This window comes from Crocodylus porosus, unplaced genomic scaffold, assembly GCF_001723895.1.
Source record: "Crocodylus porosus isolate Cpor-Errol unplaced genomic scaffold, CroPor_comp1, whole genome shotgun sequence".
Lineage (NCBI taxonomy): Eukaryota > Metazoa > Chordata > Crocodylia > Crocodylidae > Crocodylus > Crocodylus porosus.
In genome coordinates, this window is record NW_017728949.1 from 1,769,898 (window position 1) to 1,784,510 (window position 14,613).

At 45.8% G+C, this 14,613-nt stretch overlaps 1 protein-coding gene across 1 annotated transcript in view; it reads right to left on the bottom strand.

Moving 5' to 3' along the window:
- Nucleotides 1–2,437: 2,437 nt before the first annotated feature.
- LOC109322440 (sodium channel protein type 4 subunit alpha-like) overlaps nucleotides 2,438–14,613 on the bottom strand; it is a 55,175-nt gene continuing 42,999 nt past the window's right edge. Inside the window, exons 13-14 of the mRNA XM_019553498.1 lie at nucleotides 13,303–13,731; nucleotides 2,438–2,458 (exon numbers count right to left, since the gene is read on the bottom strand). Coding sequence (XP_019409043.1) covers nucleotides 2,438–2,458; nucleotides 13,303–13,731 — 450 coding nt within the window. The remainder of the gene's footprint in view (nucleotides 2,459–13,302; nucleotides 13,732–14,613) is intronic.

The window sequence follows — 14,613 nt, forward strand, 5'->3', positions numbered from 1 at the left end:
TTGGCCTTGGCTTTTCCGGTCCTCTCCCTACAGGTGTGGGCCAGTGATGCATAATCCTCTTTAGAGGTATTTCCAGTCTTCCAACCCATATAGGCTTCTCTTTCAAGATTACCGAAGTCCATGAGTTCCCTATTTAGCCAAGGGAATTTCCCAGCTCTTTTACTACCTTTCCTGTGGGCAGGAATGGACTTTCCTTGTGCTTTTAGGATTGTGTCCTTAAGAAGAGACCACTTAACTTGGACTCCCTTCCTGGTCAGATCACGATCTCTCAGGGCCTTGACAACCAACCTCCTGAGCTTGTGAAAATCAGCTTTCCTAAAGTCAAGGATTTCTGCACTGCTGACTAATTTCCCAGCTTTGTGATGGTTAAGGAAGATAGTCAATTCATGACCACTGTCACCAAGCTTCCCTGCAATTCACAGGTCACTCACTAGATCATCCCCTTTGGCCAGAACCAAATCCAGTAGTGCTTCGTCTCTTGTCGGCCCGTGGACTTCTTGAGTCCAATACAGCTTGTCAATGCAGGTGAGAAAGCTACATGACTGATCAGATTTGGCTGAATGCTCCTCCCATGAGATGTCAGGGTGGTTGAAATCACTCATGACAACCATGCACTAAGAACGTGCAGCCTCTGCTGGTTCCCTAGAGAATTTGTAATATTCTCCGGGTGAGGCCAAAAAGCCTGCCAAGTTTCAAGAGGATCGGTGCAGCGGTTTGGGGAAACTGCACCTCAAGCTGTGGAGAAGCAAAAGTCGTGGCATGGGTGACACTGTGTGTGTTAAGGCCCAGCAGGGTGAAAGCTGAAGGGATGGTGGCCCCTGCTGCGACCACAAAGCCTGCCAGCTGTTAAGGGGATCGGTATTGGGGGTTCTGGGACCCTGCACCTCTAGCTGCTGATGGACAAAACTTTTGACATGGGTGCTTGTGGGACTGACTGCCTCTGTCTTCAGGCAGTTGATTGTCTGTATTGATTATTTCCTCTCCTTAGTCTCTGCTTTTGTAGGTGCTAATTGATGGTAATTAACTGGCAACATTAGCTAGGTCCTGTGTATTGAGCTGGTCCCTGAGTGAATCATGATTGATTGGTAACTGGTAACACAGTAGCTTAGCAGCCAGGCCTGCAGAAGTGTCTCCCAGGCCCCAAGACAGAGACAGTCAGTCGCACAAGCACCAATGTCATGAGTTTTGCCTGTCAGCAGCTAGGGGTGCAGGGCCCCAGAACCCCCCTGCACCAATCTCCTCGACAGCTGGCAGGCGTTGTGGCCACAGCAGGGGCCACCATCCCTGCAGCTGTCACCCCGCTGTGCCTTAACACACACAGGGTCACCCATGGCACGAATTTTGCTTGTCCACAGCTTGAGGTGCAGTTCTTCCCAAATCCCTGCACCAATCTGCTTGAAACTTGGCAGGCTTCATGGCCTCAGCAGTAGCTACCACCCCTGCAGTTTTCATCCCCTATGTTGTAACGTCTAGACATGACATGAGTTTTGCTTTCAAGAATTTGGGGTGCAGCTCCCCCAAACCCCTGCACCGATCTTCTTGAAACTTGGCAAGTTTCATGCACTCAGCAGAGGCTACCATCCCTGCAAGTTTTATCCAAAGTGGACAAAACCCCCCAAAGTTATAGATATTTCATTGTTTCCCCATTATACCCTATGGCCAGATCTCTGAAGTGGACTCTGAAGCTTTTCTGAAGCACTTTGGAAGCTCTGAACTGCTTCAGAAAGCCTAATGAAGCCAGTGCTTTGACCCAGACATGCTGCTTTGGACACCAAAGCTCTTTCTGAAGCCTCGCACAGCCCTAATGGCTATACCTTGTACAGGAGAGATCATATTGCAAGGAATGGTAGGGATGTAGCTCTATGTGAAGGAGCAGCACACTTCCTTACAAGCAGAGATTAGCATCCAAGGATGCTACTTGAGACCCTCTGTGTTAGAATATGGGGAGAACATGGTGAAGGGGATATAACTGTAGGTGTCTATTACAGATGTCCTAACCAGGAGGAAGAGCTTGACCATGAGTTAGGAAATGGGCAGAGACTGTGTGCTCTCGGTGCATGGTTGTCATGGGCAACTTCAACCACCCTGTCATTTCATGGGAAGAGCATTCACAATCTGATCGGTTGTGAAGCTTCCTCACTTGCATTGACAAGCTCTATATGACTCAAGAAGTCTACAGGCCAACAGGAGGTAAGGCACTGCTGGATCTGGTACTGGCCAAAGGGGATGATCTAGTCAGTGACCTGAGGATCAAAGGGTGCTTGGTGACAGTGAACACAAGTTGATCAATTTCTCTATCCACTGCAAAGCTAGCAAAGCATTTAGCAATGCACAAATCCTTGACTTTAGGAAAGCTGATGTTTACAAGCTCAGGAGGTTGGTTGTTGAAGCCCTGAGAGACCATCAGCTGACAGGGAGGGGAGTTCACGAAGAGCAGTCACTCCTTAAGGACGTGATCCTAAAAGCACAGGGGAAGTCAATTCTCACCCACAGGGAAGGTAGCAAAAGGGCTGGGAGACCCTCTTGGCTCAATAAGGAACTCATGGCCCTCCTGAATCTGAAAAGAGAAGCTTATAATGGATTGGAGTCGGGAACTGCTACTAAGGAGGATTATGCAGCACTGGCCTGCACCTGTAGGGAATGGACCAGAAAAGCCAAGGCTGAAACTGAACTCAAAATGGCTATGGGTATCAAGGACAATAAAAAGTCCTTCTTCAAATATGTGGGAAGTTGGAAAAAAAAACAAGGACAACATCAGACCCTTGCTGAACCAAACGGCGCAGTTGGCAACTGACACCCAGGAAAAAACTAATCTTGTCAATGATTACTTTGTGTTGGTTTTCCACCAGCCCAAGTGCATTACCCTGCCTGATGGGACAAAGGACTACCAGGGTAAGGGCGTTCATATGCCTGTAATTGGTGAAGATTTTGTGAGGGAACAGCTTGAGAGGCTGGGCATCCACAAGTCAACTGGCCGGGATGGAATGTACCCAAGAGTGCTAAAAGAGTTGGCTGACATCATAGCACAACCAATGGCAAGGATATTTGAGAGCTCATGGTGCTCAGGAGAGGTTCCTGAAGTTTGGAAGAGGGCCAATGTGGTGCCTATCTTCAAGAAAGGAAGGAAGGAAGATTCAGGGAACTATAGGCAAATCAGTTTGACCTCAATCCCTGAAAAGATCTTGAAAAAAATGATCAAAGAAACCACCACCAACAGGCTAAGAGAAGGCAACATTCTGAGAGATAACCAACATGGCTTTGTTGAGGGTAGGTCTTGCCTGACCAACCTCATCTCCTTCCATGAACAGGTGACGCATCACCTGAACAAAGGAGAAGAGGTTGACGTCACATATTTAGATTTCAAAAAAGCCTTTGACTTGGTCTCCCATGATGTCCTCATGGTAAAATTGGGGAACTGCAGTCTTAACAACCTTATGGTCTAATGGCTGGGGAACTGGCTCCGTGGTCGCACCCAGAGTGATAGTCAATAGAACCGAGCCAACGTGGCACATGGTGACCAGTTGTGTTCTCCGGGGCTCAGTACTTGGACCAGTACTCTTTAATATATCCATAAATGATCTGGATTCAGGTGTCAGAAGTGGACTGGCTAAGTTCGTGGACAGCACCAAATTATGGGGAAATGCAGTCACTCTAGAGGATAGGCTGGCAATTCAGGCTGAGCTGGATAGGCTTCCAAGGTGGGTGAATCAAAATCAGATGACATTCAACAAGGAGAAATGCAAGGTGCTCCACCTCAGGAGAAAAATCCCACATGATACTTATAGGCTTGGCAGTGCTTCACTAGCACCACAACCAAAAAGTCATGATTGACCACAAGATGAACATAAGCCACCAATGCGATGCTGCAGCCAGAAAAGCAAATAAAACTTTGGCTTGCATCTATCAATGCATCTCAAGCAAGACCCAAGAAGCCATCCTCTCACTTTACTCAAACTTGGTGAGGCCACAGCTGGAGTACTGCATCCGTTCTGGGCTCCACACTTTAGAAAGGATGTGGAGAAGCTTGAGAGAGTCCAGAGGGGAGCCACATGTCTGATTAGAGGTCAAGAGAACAGGCCTTATGAGGTGAGGCTGAAAGGTATGGGACTCCAGGAGAAGCAAAGGCTCAAGGGTGACTTGGTGGCAGCCTATAAGTATATAAGGGGTATGCATCAGGAACTGGGAGAATGCCTGTTCACCAGGGCACCCCAAGGGAAGACAAAGTCTAACGGTCATAAAGCTGCCGGAAGACTGTTTTAGACTGGACATAAGAAAAAACTTCTTTACTGTCCAAGTCTCCAGAGTCTGGAATAGACTCCCCTCAGAAGTGCTGCGAGCACCTATTTTGGATACCTTTAAGAAATGCTTGGTTACTTATCTTGCTGGGGTGATCTGACCCCAGCTGACTTCCTGCTCCTTGGGCAGGAGGCTGGACCTGATGATCTCATGAGGTCCCTTTCAACCCTAATGTCTATGAAATCTATTAACCTAAGTCAATTTTGAAAATGGGACTTAGGAAGCTCTGAAAATCTTTTTCTTTCTGCTTCTTAACTGTGGCAAAAAAAATATTTTTTGTCAAAAGGAGCCCCCTTTTCTGTTCATAAATGATCTCTAATTGTCTGAGATTCATTGGGATTCCCACAAAATTTGTTTGTGGTTTGTAATTGCTTGGCAGCTGCTCATGTGTTTATACATCAGTCTGTGGATTGCTAATGAGGTGTCCTGCTGGCTTTGCTCTGAGAGTTTAGTATTTACAGTTCAAGAGTCAGCCTGTGGTACTGGCATTCCTCTGGCTCATACCTTCTCCTGTGAGTCAGGCCATTGGAATCAGTGGGTCACAAACAGACTGAGGTGCTATTCAGTGCAAACAAATAAAAAAAAAAGATGGCTCAGTCTGTCCCCAAATGCCAGGGTTCTTTGACTGGAAGCATACATGAAATACTTCATATAAGAGCTTATTACCCCAGTGTGCTTTGATCTCTCTCAATTCTATGACTTGATGCAGATACAGTAGGGAGCCACTGATTTGAACACCAATTATCTGGGCTGTTCCACTATCCAAATGCAGGACACGCTACCAATCTGTGTGGTACCAGTCAGAGAGCAATGGCAACTGAGAGAGAGAACTGTCAATGATTGAGAAAAAACCCCTGACATTCTTAACATACTGAAAAAAATGCTGCTCACTCATGATGTATACAACTGTTAATGTAATACCAGTATAAGCTTCATGAACCAAACAATCTGATTTGAGAGACAGGTTTTGGTAATGACTCTGCTGTACAATGTAGAAGTGGTGTAGATAGACAAGGGCCACTAGATGTCCCTCTAACACAGCTGGATGCCCCTCTGAAGGTTGGATCCTTCAGGCTATTTTGACATTATACTCAAGAGGTGAGATTACAACTCCTGTCAGCACTCCCTAATCTGGCTAGCAAGGGTAGCAATGCAGGGAAAACAGAGCAACATGGGCTTCAACACTGGCTGGCCACCTAAGTGAGCTTGTATACCTTGCAGCAGACACCACTACCACTGCACTTATATTAGCACCCATGTGCACTAGTACAGGGCTAAGTCTATCCATCCTATGATCCTAATGGGAGTGGGAGTGTAGACACTGCCTTGGTTTGTTATTCTTCCTTCCACCAAAATCAGGATGGAGCAAGGAGCATAAAGGGAAAGAAATGAGCATGCTGAACACAATGCTGTACTACCTCCTTAACCCAATAGCCAAGTTACTTAAATAATAGCTGCAATGATTCTGAGGGAACAAACAAAGCCGGCTAACATAACCCCATGCCCAGGGACAAATGTTACCCTGGCACGCACAGTCAAAGTAATAACAATTTCCACTGAATATTTGAATTTCTTAGAAGCTGTAGAAGGATCTGTCCATTCTGAGATTAATTGGGGTACAGCTTCTGCTAGCAATTGATATGCCAGGACCTCTGGCTATCCAAAACTAAATTGGGCCATGTGTTGGGATGTGCCCTGGGCCACAGTTTCCTTTAATTCATGCAGACACGCTCTTGCAGTTCTGCCCCATATACAATCCCCCCTCTTGCGAAGAACAGCTGTAGTTACTGGAGGGCTCACGTGGTCTGTTGTTAGTGCACTGACCTATTGCTTTGCAATACTCTACAGGGCCTGGGGCATTCTCATTTTAAATACTCATGATGGTACAGAGAAATCTGTCTCAACCACCAAATGTCTGATCGCAACAACAAACAGAATGACAGATCCCTTGAATCCAGATCCTAATGAAGAGGAACGAAAATAGGAAGCACTGAACATATTCTCAGATTTGCTCCTCTAAGGAGTTTTTCTAGTAGATAGGAAAAGATAATCCAAAGTAGAAACTATGAAACCTAGACAAAGAGAAGGGAAGGACTAGTGGTAAGGCAAACTGGTGCTTAATGTGGAAAGGGACTCCATTCAGAATGAACAGTGTCTCCAGCTACACAACCCATGTGGCCCATCCCTGGTCTATCATTATGTATGTATCACAGATATGGCACTTCTCTGCTAGCTTCCCAGCTTGGTTCCATCCTCCATGGTTCCATTATATTGGTACGCAAGAAAACAAGCACCAGCACCCAGCCAGTTATGAGAGAGTCCAGTTATTTGGCAAAGTCTGGTCCTCCTGCTCCTTTAGCCTTCCATGAAGTCAATATTTCACCCAGAGTCTTCATCACTCTCAAACCTATCCCAAGTCTAGCAGAAAGGAGTGCATAAATATGGGGAGCTAGCTATAGAACACAGCTGATAATGCCAGAGGTAACTACATGAAGTGTAGGATGGTTTGGATAGAGATGATCCTGCCTTAGGCAGGATGCAGGACTAGATGACCTACGGAGGTCCTTTCCAGCCCTACTTCTCTATGATTCTACAAGCATTACTTGAACACCCATCTATCAAGCGCCAGCATCACACAGTTGCACCTGCATCAGACGGGTGGGCACATAGAGTATTAGTCTCTAGAAACGAGCATCTGATACTAATGAACTCTTATGGCTAGGCTTTGGGGGTGATAGGCCTTAGCAGGGCATTCTTAGCATGTGGCTACTGGGGACATGAAGAGATGCCATGAATCTTATGTTGGAAGAAAACCAGGTTGAAAAATTCCAAAGGCAAAAACATCCAGTTCTGACATTCCTGGAAGGAAATTTTTCAGGTTTCAGATTTTAAAATGTTTTCTCATGTAACTTTTTTTTTTAATTTGGAATTTGAGTATGTATCACAATCTAGGGCAAGAGAAAAAAAGGAAAGATTCAAAATCAAAATGAAACATTTTGCCTCTCTCCAGACAAAACATTCTGAAAGGAATATGCATCAGAATTTTCCTTCCAGAGAGGCTGGATACATAGCTGGCTGGGGTATTATTATCCCAGTACTCATTCCTGCTCAGGGCAGGGGGTCAGAGTTGATGATCTGTTCAGGTCCCTTCCAACCCTAGAAACTATGAAGTTCAGAGTATTTGGTTTTCGCTGGCACTCAGAGAGAAGGCAGAATTCATAACCCTTTGTGAAACACAACATTTATCTTCCTCATAGTTCTAACAGCCTCTCTGAAACTGGCTACTATTAGCTCAGTTACAGACACCTATAAAGCTGTGCACCAGACCAGCATGCTCCAAGACAGGTCCAACTAGAACCTCCAAATAGAATATGAAAAAAAAACCACATTGCAGAAACAATGGCAGAGAAGCAAATGGTACTTTGTGCTGGGAGCCGGAGGGGAAGGGGTTTTTTTTCAGACACAAATGAATCTTTCCAATAGTTAATCACCATGCAGCCCTCACTGTTCAACAACCCAAGGAGCTGCTCATGAGCCTCAGTTTTACCACAAGCACTTACCAAAATGGCACTGCTTGCACTGCTGGCTTAGGCACATTAATGTCATGGGTATGAAAAGGAAATTTAAAATTATGGCCTAACTGATGCTAGCTCAGGAACTATTCCCATACAGTGCTGGAAGGTCTGCTATCTTCCTCTGGGGTCAGTGATCTCCTTGGGCATTCATAGATGTGCTCCGGGTACTTTAATAGTGAGTTGTGCTAATTAAAAGTGCCTCAGCATCATGTATATCAGTGTGCCCACACTGAAAAATGATGGCGGGGCACTTTGAACTAACGCTCATTAAACAACCTTTAGTTTAAAGCACCCCACCACCATCTTTCAGTGTGGGGATGCCAATACACGTGATGTGGGAGGCTGCTGGAGCACATGCATTTCCGCGTTTCAGCAGACAATAATTGGGTCTGCTCTGGCACGCTGGATTTACAGCATGTTGGAGCAGCCTCGCTGCATGTCTGTAGGAGCCCCTTCATGGCAGATGAGCAGATCAGACCCCCCAAGATCAGTCTTCGGCTTGCTCCTTGCCTCTGGGGCTCCCTGCCAGCTCCCACCAAACAAAGCTCCAGGGCAGTTCCACAGTGTGGAGGCAATTTCAGCAATGCCACCCAACTGAATTAGGCAGTGAACACCTTCAGGGTTCCTGGGGGGAACTGCCCTGGCTCTGGGACCATACCCCACTAGCTAAATCAGACATAAAGATGGATCTCAGGGCATACGTATCTGCATGCACTCACTGCAGAGTCAAGCAATGTGAGGGAACTGCTGGCAGGGACCAAGCTAGGATGGGTGTGGCGGGATGGTCCTGTTCAGCACCACAGGTGAGGTAAGAACATGTAGGGGAAGCGTGTACAACCAGTGTCCTGTGACTTCACATTAGTGATAAATATTCACTGGAGCCTAAGAAACTGTCTTTTTCTCTCGAGTGTGGGTTCTGCCAGGGCCCTTGGGTAAGACTGGATAGCAGAGAATCTCAAAGGCTTTTTATCTTATTGGGAGCGGGGTGGACAACTCACTGCACCATGTTTAATCGAGATTTTTAAAATGTGCCCGGGAGTACCTCTGAGCTTCGTTGGGGTTGCAGATCAGAACTCAGTAGCCCCCCGACATTCTTCTGTAGTTTGCTCTAATGACACTATTCCACTCTTAAGACGTTTCCGTCACCCCAGACCATGTTCTAATGTTATAAAAGCCTAAGTCTGTCTGTCTGTCTGTCCATAATGCTTTATTTGTGCTCAGATTGGCTGTCTCAGCAGCCTCCTTGGAGGCAGAGGAGAGCAACAGGGACTGGAGTGCTGCCATAACCGAGGGGATGGGGGGGTGAGGCCAGCCCCCCCAGGTCTGCTCCTTGGAGCCAACAGCCAGTGCCTTCCCCCCAACAACAGCTGGCCGGGAGGGGAGGTGGCAGGGAACAGGGGAGGGAGGGTTACGGCTCAAAGTGGCGGTGGGAGGCTGGGCGGGGTGCAGAGAAAGGGAGAATGGCCCCAGCCCTGGCCTGAGGTGGGGGTGGGGAGGGATGCAGGCCTCTGTCCTCACCTGCCTCCCCCTTCCCGCCCCCACCATCATTCTTGACAGGCAATTGGCTAGTATCCATATGAACTTCTCACCCCTTTGATATAAACAATCCCTTCCACATCACTGATCATTCTAGTTGCTCTTGTTCCTACTGAGATGGGGGCCCAGACTTGGTACATTTTTACAGGTCCTCATCATGACCTTGTCTGATCTTAGTAGAGTTTCCCCTTATCTTGTTTATTAGACTTGCAGGCTCAAATCTTACTGGATTTCTTTGTTGCACGCATCTCTGTCATAGCATTACTGCCGTTAACATGATTCCCTCTGTCCCATGAGCTCTCAGGACCTTCTAGGGCTTTATCCAGCAATGCTGATGTCAGGCAGAGTAGATCCAAAATGCATTGCTTTGTTTGCTCTCATGTTAAGTTCCCTCCCCAGTGGAATGGACACCTTTCTCTAGATGACCCTTTCTAAAGTATTAACAAGTAGATCCAATTTTGTGCCATCAGCAAATCTCTCTACTCTACTGGCACCACCTTCCTCCACATCATTTATAATCAGTCAAACTGGAGCACTGGGACCCCAGCTCCAAACCCTGCAGGCAACCACTAGTATCTGCTAACATTAATGATGATCTGACACCCCTTTAAATACAAAGCTCTCTCCTTATTCCAGCAATGCATTTGTCCTTCATTCTGTTAAACACCCAACCCTTTTTTGCTTTTTATTTTGGAGCTTTCCAAAATAATTCAGTCTCCTGTGCACATCGACTGGAAAATTTCAGCCAAGAAAAAGTTCTAAGCTATTGAAAAAGAGTGCCCCAATAGGGAACATTTTGGAGAGAGAAAAGCAAATTTACTCCTACTAATAACATCTGGCTTAAAAAAAAATGAAAAAAGGCCAGAGGCTTAGATCCTGTTGTTTAAAATTAAGTGCCTAGTAAGTAGCCATATTTTCATAGGAGGAGCACCAGCTGTAGGTGATGTATGCTCAAGGTGTTTGAAGAGCAGGCTATTTTTTATTAAACATAGGTGTACTGAAATACTACTTTTCTGGGTAATTCCAGACCTACAGGGTGCCTGGAGAGAGACTGGATAAAGTAGTGTTATATGGGCAGGATGAGACCTCCCTGTTGGCTGGCAGGTGGGTGAAAGAGAATTCTCTGACTTGCTTCACGGCAGGGGACCACATCACACTTGTCTAAATGCATCTTTGTGTTTGTCTAGGGAGAAAGTGAAGTTATGAGGGTGGGAGCAGAGAAGCAGGGGATTTATGATATAATGTGACTCCTAAAGAAGATAACACCGTAGCCCAGTGGTACTCAACCTTTTGGCCCCACAGACTAAAAATGTGGTGTGGGGACTGTCTGAGGGCAAGATGTGGAGTTGGGACCTGGCACTGCTCCCTCCCTGCTGTGTGTGCAAGGATTGGACCCTGCAGGCCCAGCACTATACCCACTTGATCCTGTGCACTGGGATCAGGCACACAACACAGTGTTGCAGGCCAGATCTGGCTTATGGCCTGGAGGATGAGCACCCCTGCCCTAGGCATCTCTTATTTATTGGGGTTCTTTTCACCTGAGATGAGGAGAATTGTTTCTAGGAAACAATGCTTTTTTCACGCTGTTGTACACACACAGAAGAAAGAACAGTCAAATGTGGCCACCTACCCAAAACTGCATACTAGGGTGCTGTTTCCTTCTACCCAACAACCTGTGCATGTCTTCAACTGTCTTCTGCAGATGTGCAGGGCTGCAGGTTTGATACAAGTACCAAGTCCAAAAGGGAACATACAATCCTGTGCAGTTTTATTGTTAGTCTCTCTATTGCACACATCTGGGAGAAGCATAGAAAATTAGGGTTGGAAGGAACCTCAGGCGGTCATCTAGTCCAACCCCCTGCTCAAAGCAGGACCATCCCCAAATAGATCATCCCAGCAAAAGCTTTTGGTCTTAAAAACTTACAAAGATGGAGATTCCACCACCACTCTGGGTAACTTGTTCCAATGTTTCACTGCCCATCTAGTGAGAAATATTTTCCTAATATCTAACCTAAACTTCCCTTGCTGCAACTTGAGACTGTTGTTCCTTGTTCTGTCATCTGCCGCCACTGAGAACAGTTTAGCTGCATCCTCTTGGAAACCAACCTTCAGGTAGCCAAAGGATGCTATTAAATCTCCTCTCAGTCTCCTCTTCTCTAAACTAAATCAGCCCAGTTCCCTCAGTTTTTTCTCATATGTCATGCAGTACAAAATAATGCAATAGATAACACAATATCATGCAGTCGATAATGTAGTATCAGAGCTGAAATGTACATAACAAATCCCTGGAAACTCACAATTCATTTTTCTACTGCAAATGAAAGAATAAGGAATTGCTTTTTAGCAGCTTCTGAAAGAACAAGTAAGCAAGGGAGAGATGGAAAGTATTTTTAGAATTTAAACACAATTGAGACAATAAATCTTTGGATCCATTTCTGCCTCTGCAAGCACAGCTGAAAGTATCCTGGCTTTGCCATGCCACCACAAGAAGTGGCACCTAAAACATCCTTTGAACAGAAATGTCCTATTTTATTAATTGGTACTTCAAATTCTAGGATGGCCGTGTCACTCGGGTGCAGGGTGTGGCGGGAGGAGGGATTTTTTTTTCTTCTAACATAGTTGTATTGGTAGAAACCCCAGTATAAATGATGTTATATCTGTGTAAAACTATTTACATTGTTGGACTCTGGTTCTTTAATCAATGTAAGTTATACAAGTATAAACACAATTATTTCACTGTAACTATATTTTTTTAAATGAGATATTTTGCTCCTTTAATTTTATCAGCATAGTGAAGGCAGCAAAACTTTTCAATGTAGACACAGCTTAAGGCCATGGCCTTGTTTAAGCTGACATGGATTTGCCCTGTGGATTTGCTCTGGTAGAGCTCTGGTAGAGCAACCCACCCTAATGGTGATGCAACTTATACTAGGAGGAGATTTCTTTTCCAGCCTCACATAAACCAGTTCCCTGAAGGGAGTGACCTATATCAACAGAAGGACATTAGAGCTTCTTCCAGCATAGCTGTGCTGGTCACAGCTTGGGGGGGAAACAATTATACCTCTTTCTGACATAAGTATACCAGCAAATCTTTCAAGGCCTTAATTTCAGGCCAGCTCTCCACTACAGAGCTTTGTCTAGATAGCTGTCAATTAGAAAAGTGAAAGAAAACCCCCTCCCTCCCTGCCATCAAAACTGTCCCACATAGGCACAACATCTACAGGCAAATGAGTCCCATAGCCAGCAGAGTTGTTGTTCAGGGAGGTTTAACTCTGTCAGCAAAGGACCTTCTCTTGCTGCCATACCAATGTAGTTAAACCAGCAAAGTCTGCGTAGTCCAGAGCTGCCATCAAGCACTGAGTGATTTTGTTGGAGGTAACTACAACAAAATGGGGATTAGGCATTTTTTAGCTAATGAGTGCAGAGAGAAAAATCCACCCAGGCTCAGTATTCCCCTGCCTTCTGTTCATGTGAGTCCAGGAAAGATGGAAACCAGGGTCCTCAGATCGCGGCAGGTGTAGCATGGGGCAGTGACCGTTCTGTAGACCAATTCCCTTCCCCCTGCCCCTCAGCATCCTATGACAGCCATTGGCTCCCAAATTCTCAGATGCAGAGAGAGAAATGTGAAGCCAGGGAAATCTGAATGACTTTGCAAGACCAATGCAGCTGTTTCTTTGTCTACAGTACAGAGGAAGCAATTTCATTGACACTTGAGGTGAGAAACACCCATATCAGGCCAGATACTGTAGCCCCAGACAACAGCTCATGGCATAGAATATAAATGCCACACCAGTCCCTTCTTGCAGTGATGAGGAATTTGCAGTAAGTAAGGAATGTGGGATGTAGCCCTCTTATTCCCCCAAAACTGTCTGCTGAAAACCAAGATGTTTCTTACCTTGGTGTCTTCTGTGTCAGATTGGGTGCTCGTTTCGTCCTCGTAGAGGTCAGATTCCTCTGAGGCAATCGGCACTTGGACAGTCAGGTTGGGGTTATTAATGAAATTCATGTGATCCACCTTATCTACAGAGATATGCTCTTTCCCAGCTACTCCATCCATAAAATCTGACTTGGAATCCTGGCCAGAGTCCATATGGTTTAGGACATAGTTGTCTGTCTTACTCTCCTCTTGCTCCTCATCTGGGTCTTTCTTCTCCTTCCACTGCCTGTGAAGTAGCATTAGGATAGTTTTCTTTACAAAGTCAATCCCCCTGGTGATCCTGCCAATAGCAATCTGCAAATTGTTCATCTCTCCATCATCATCAGAAGCTGCAAGGCTATCAGCACTGAAGGAACTCAGCAGCAAAGCTAAGAACAGGTTCAGGACCTGGAGGGGACAAAAGCAAACACCAGCTCTAATGTCAGACAGAAGCACAGTCAAAACTCAAGGTGGGAAGAGGAGAACTCAGTTATCTTCATGGACCTCCCTTCCCTTTGACTAAGAAGAGTGTCTCCCCTCTCCTTGGTTGCTGCACAAACCCAATTTCACCTCTCATTCCTAATCAGGGAATATCCCTTTGACCCTGACAGCCCTCAATGTCACTTGGTGCAGGCTTGGTGAAAGAATTGGATATTATCTGCAAGTATCTTCAATGCAATACAGTACATTGTCCCTTCTTAACCATGTTAAAACTCCATTGTATCCTTGTGTTCTTCATTGTCATTTAATTTCTATCCTCTTTGCTCCCTTGAGCAAGCTTATTTCTGGATTGTTGCCATAGCAGGCTCACAAAGCTTAATGCTCCTTTCCCCTGTCTGCCCTTGGGCACACTGACCATTTGCCTCATTCTCTTCTCCATTCCTGTTCCCCTCTTTCCCCTATCCTGTTGGGGGTGGGCACCAGCAACTCCAGTTCTAGAGGTGGCTCCCATTTATTCTCTTCTTATTTAGAAGTGGCCCCAAATTCATCAAATCATCAGAGAGTCCAGAGAAGAGCCACACACAAGATCAGAGATCAGGAAAAACAGACCTTACAACGACAGGCTGAGAGACATGGGACTCTTTAGCCTGGAAAATCACAGGTTCAGGGTGATCTGATGGCCACCTATAAGTTTATCAGGGGTGACCACCAGGATCTGGGGGAACATTTGTTCACCAGAGCGCCCCAAGGGATGATGAAGTCAAACGGTCATAAACTCCTGCAAGACCATTTCAGGCTGGATATAAGGAAGAATTTCTTTACTGTCCGAGCCCCCAAGGTCTGGAACAG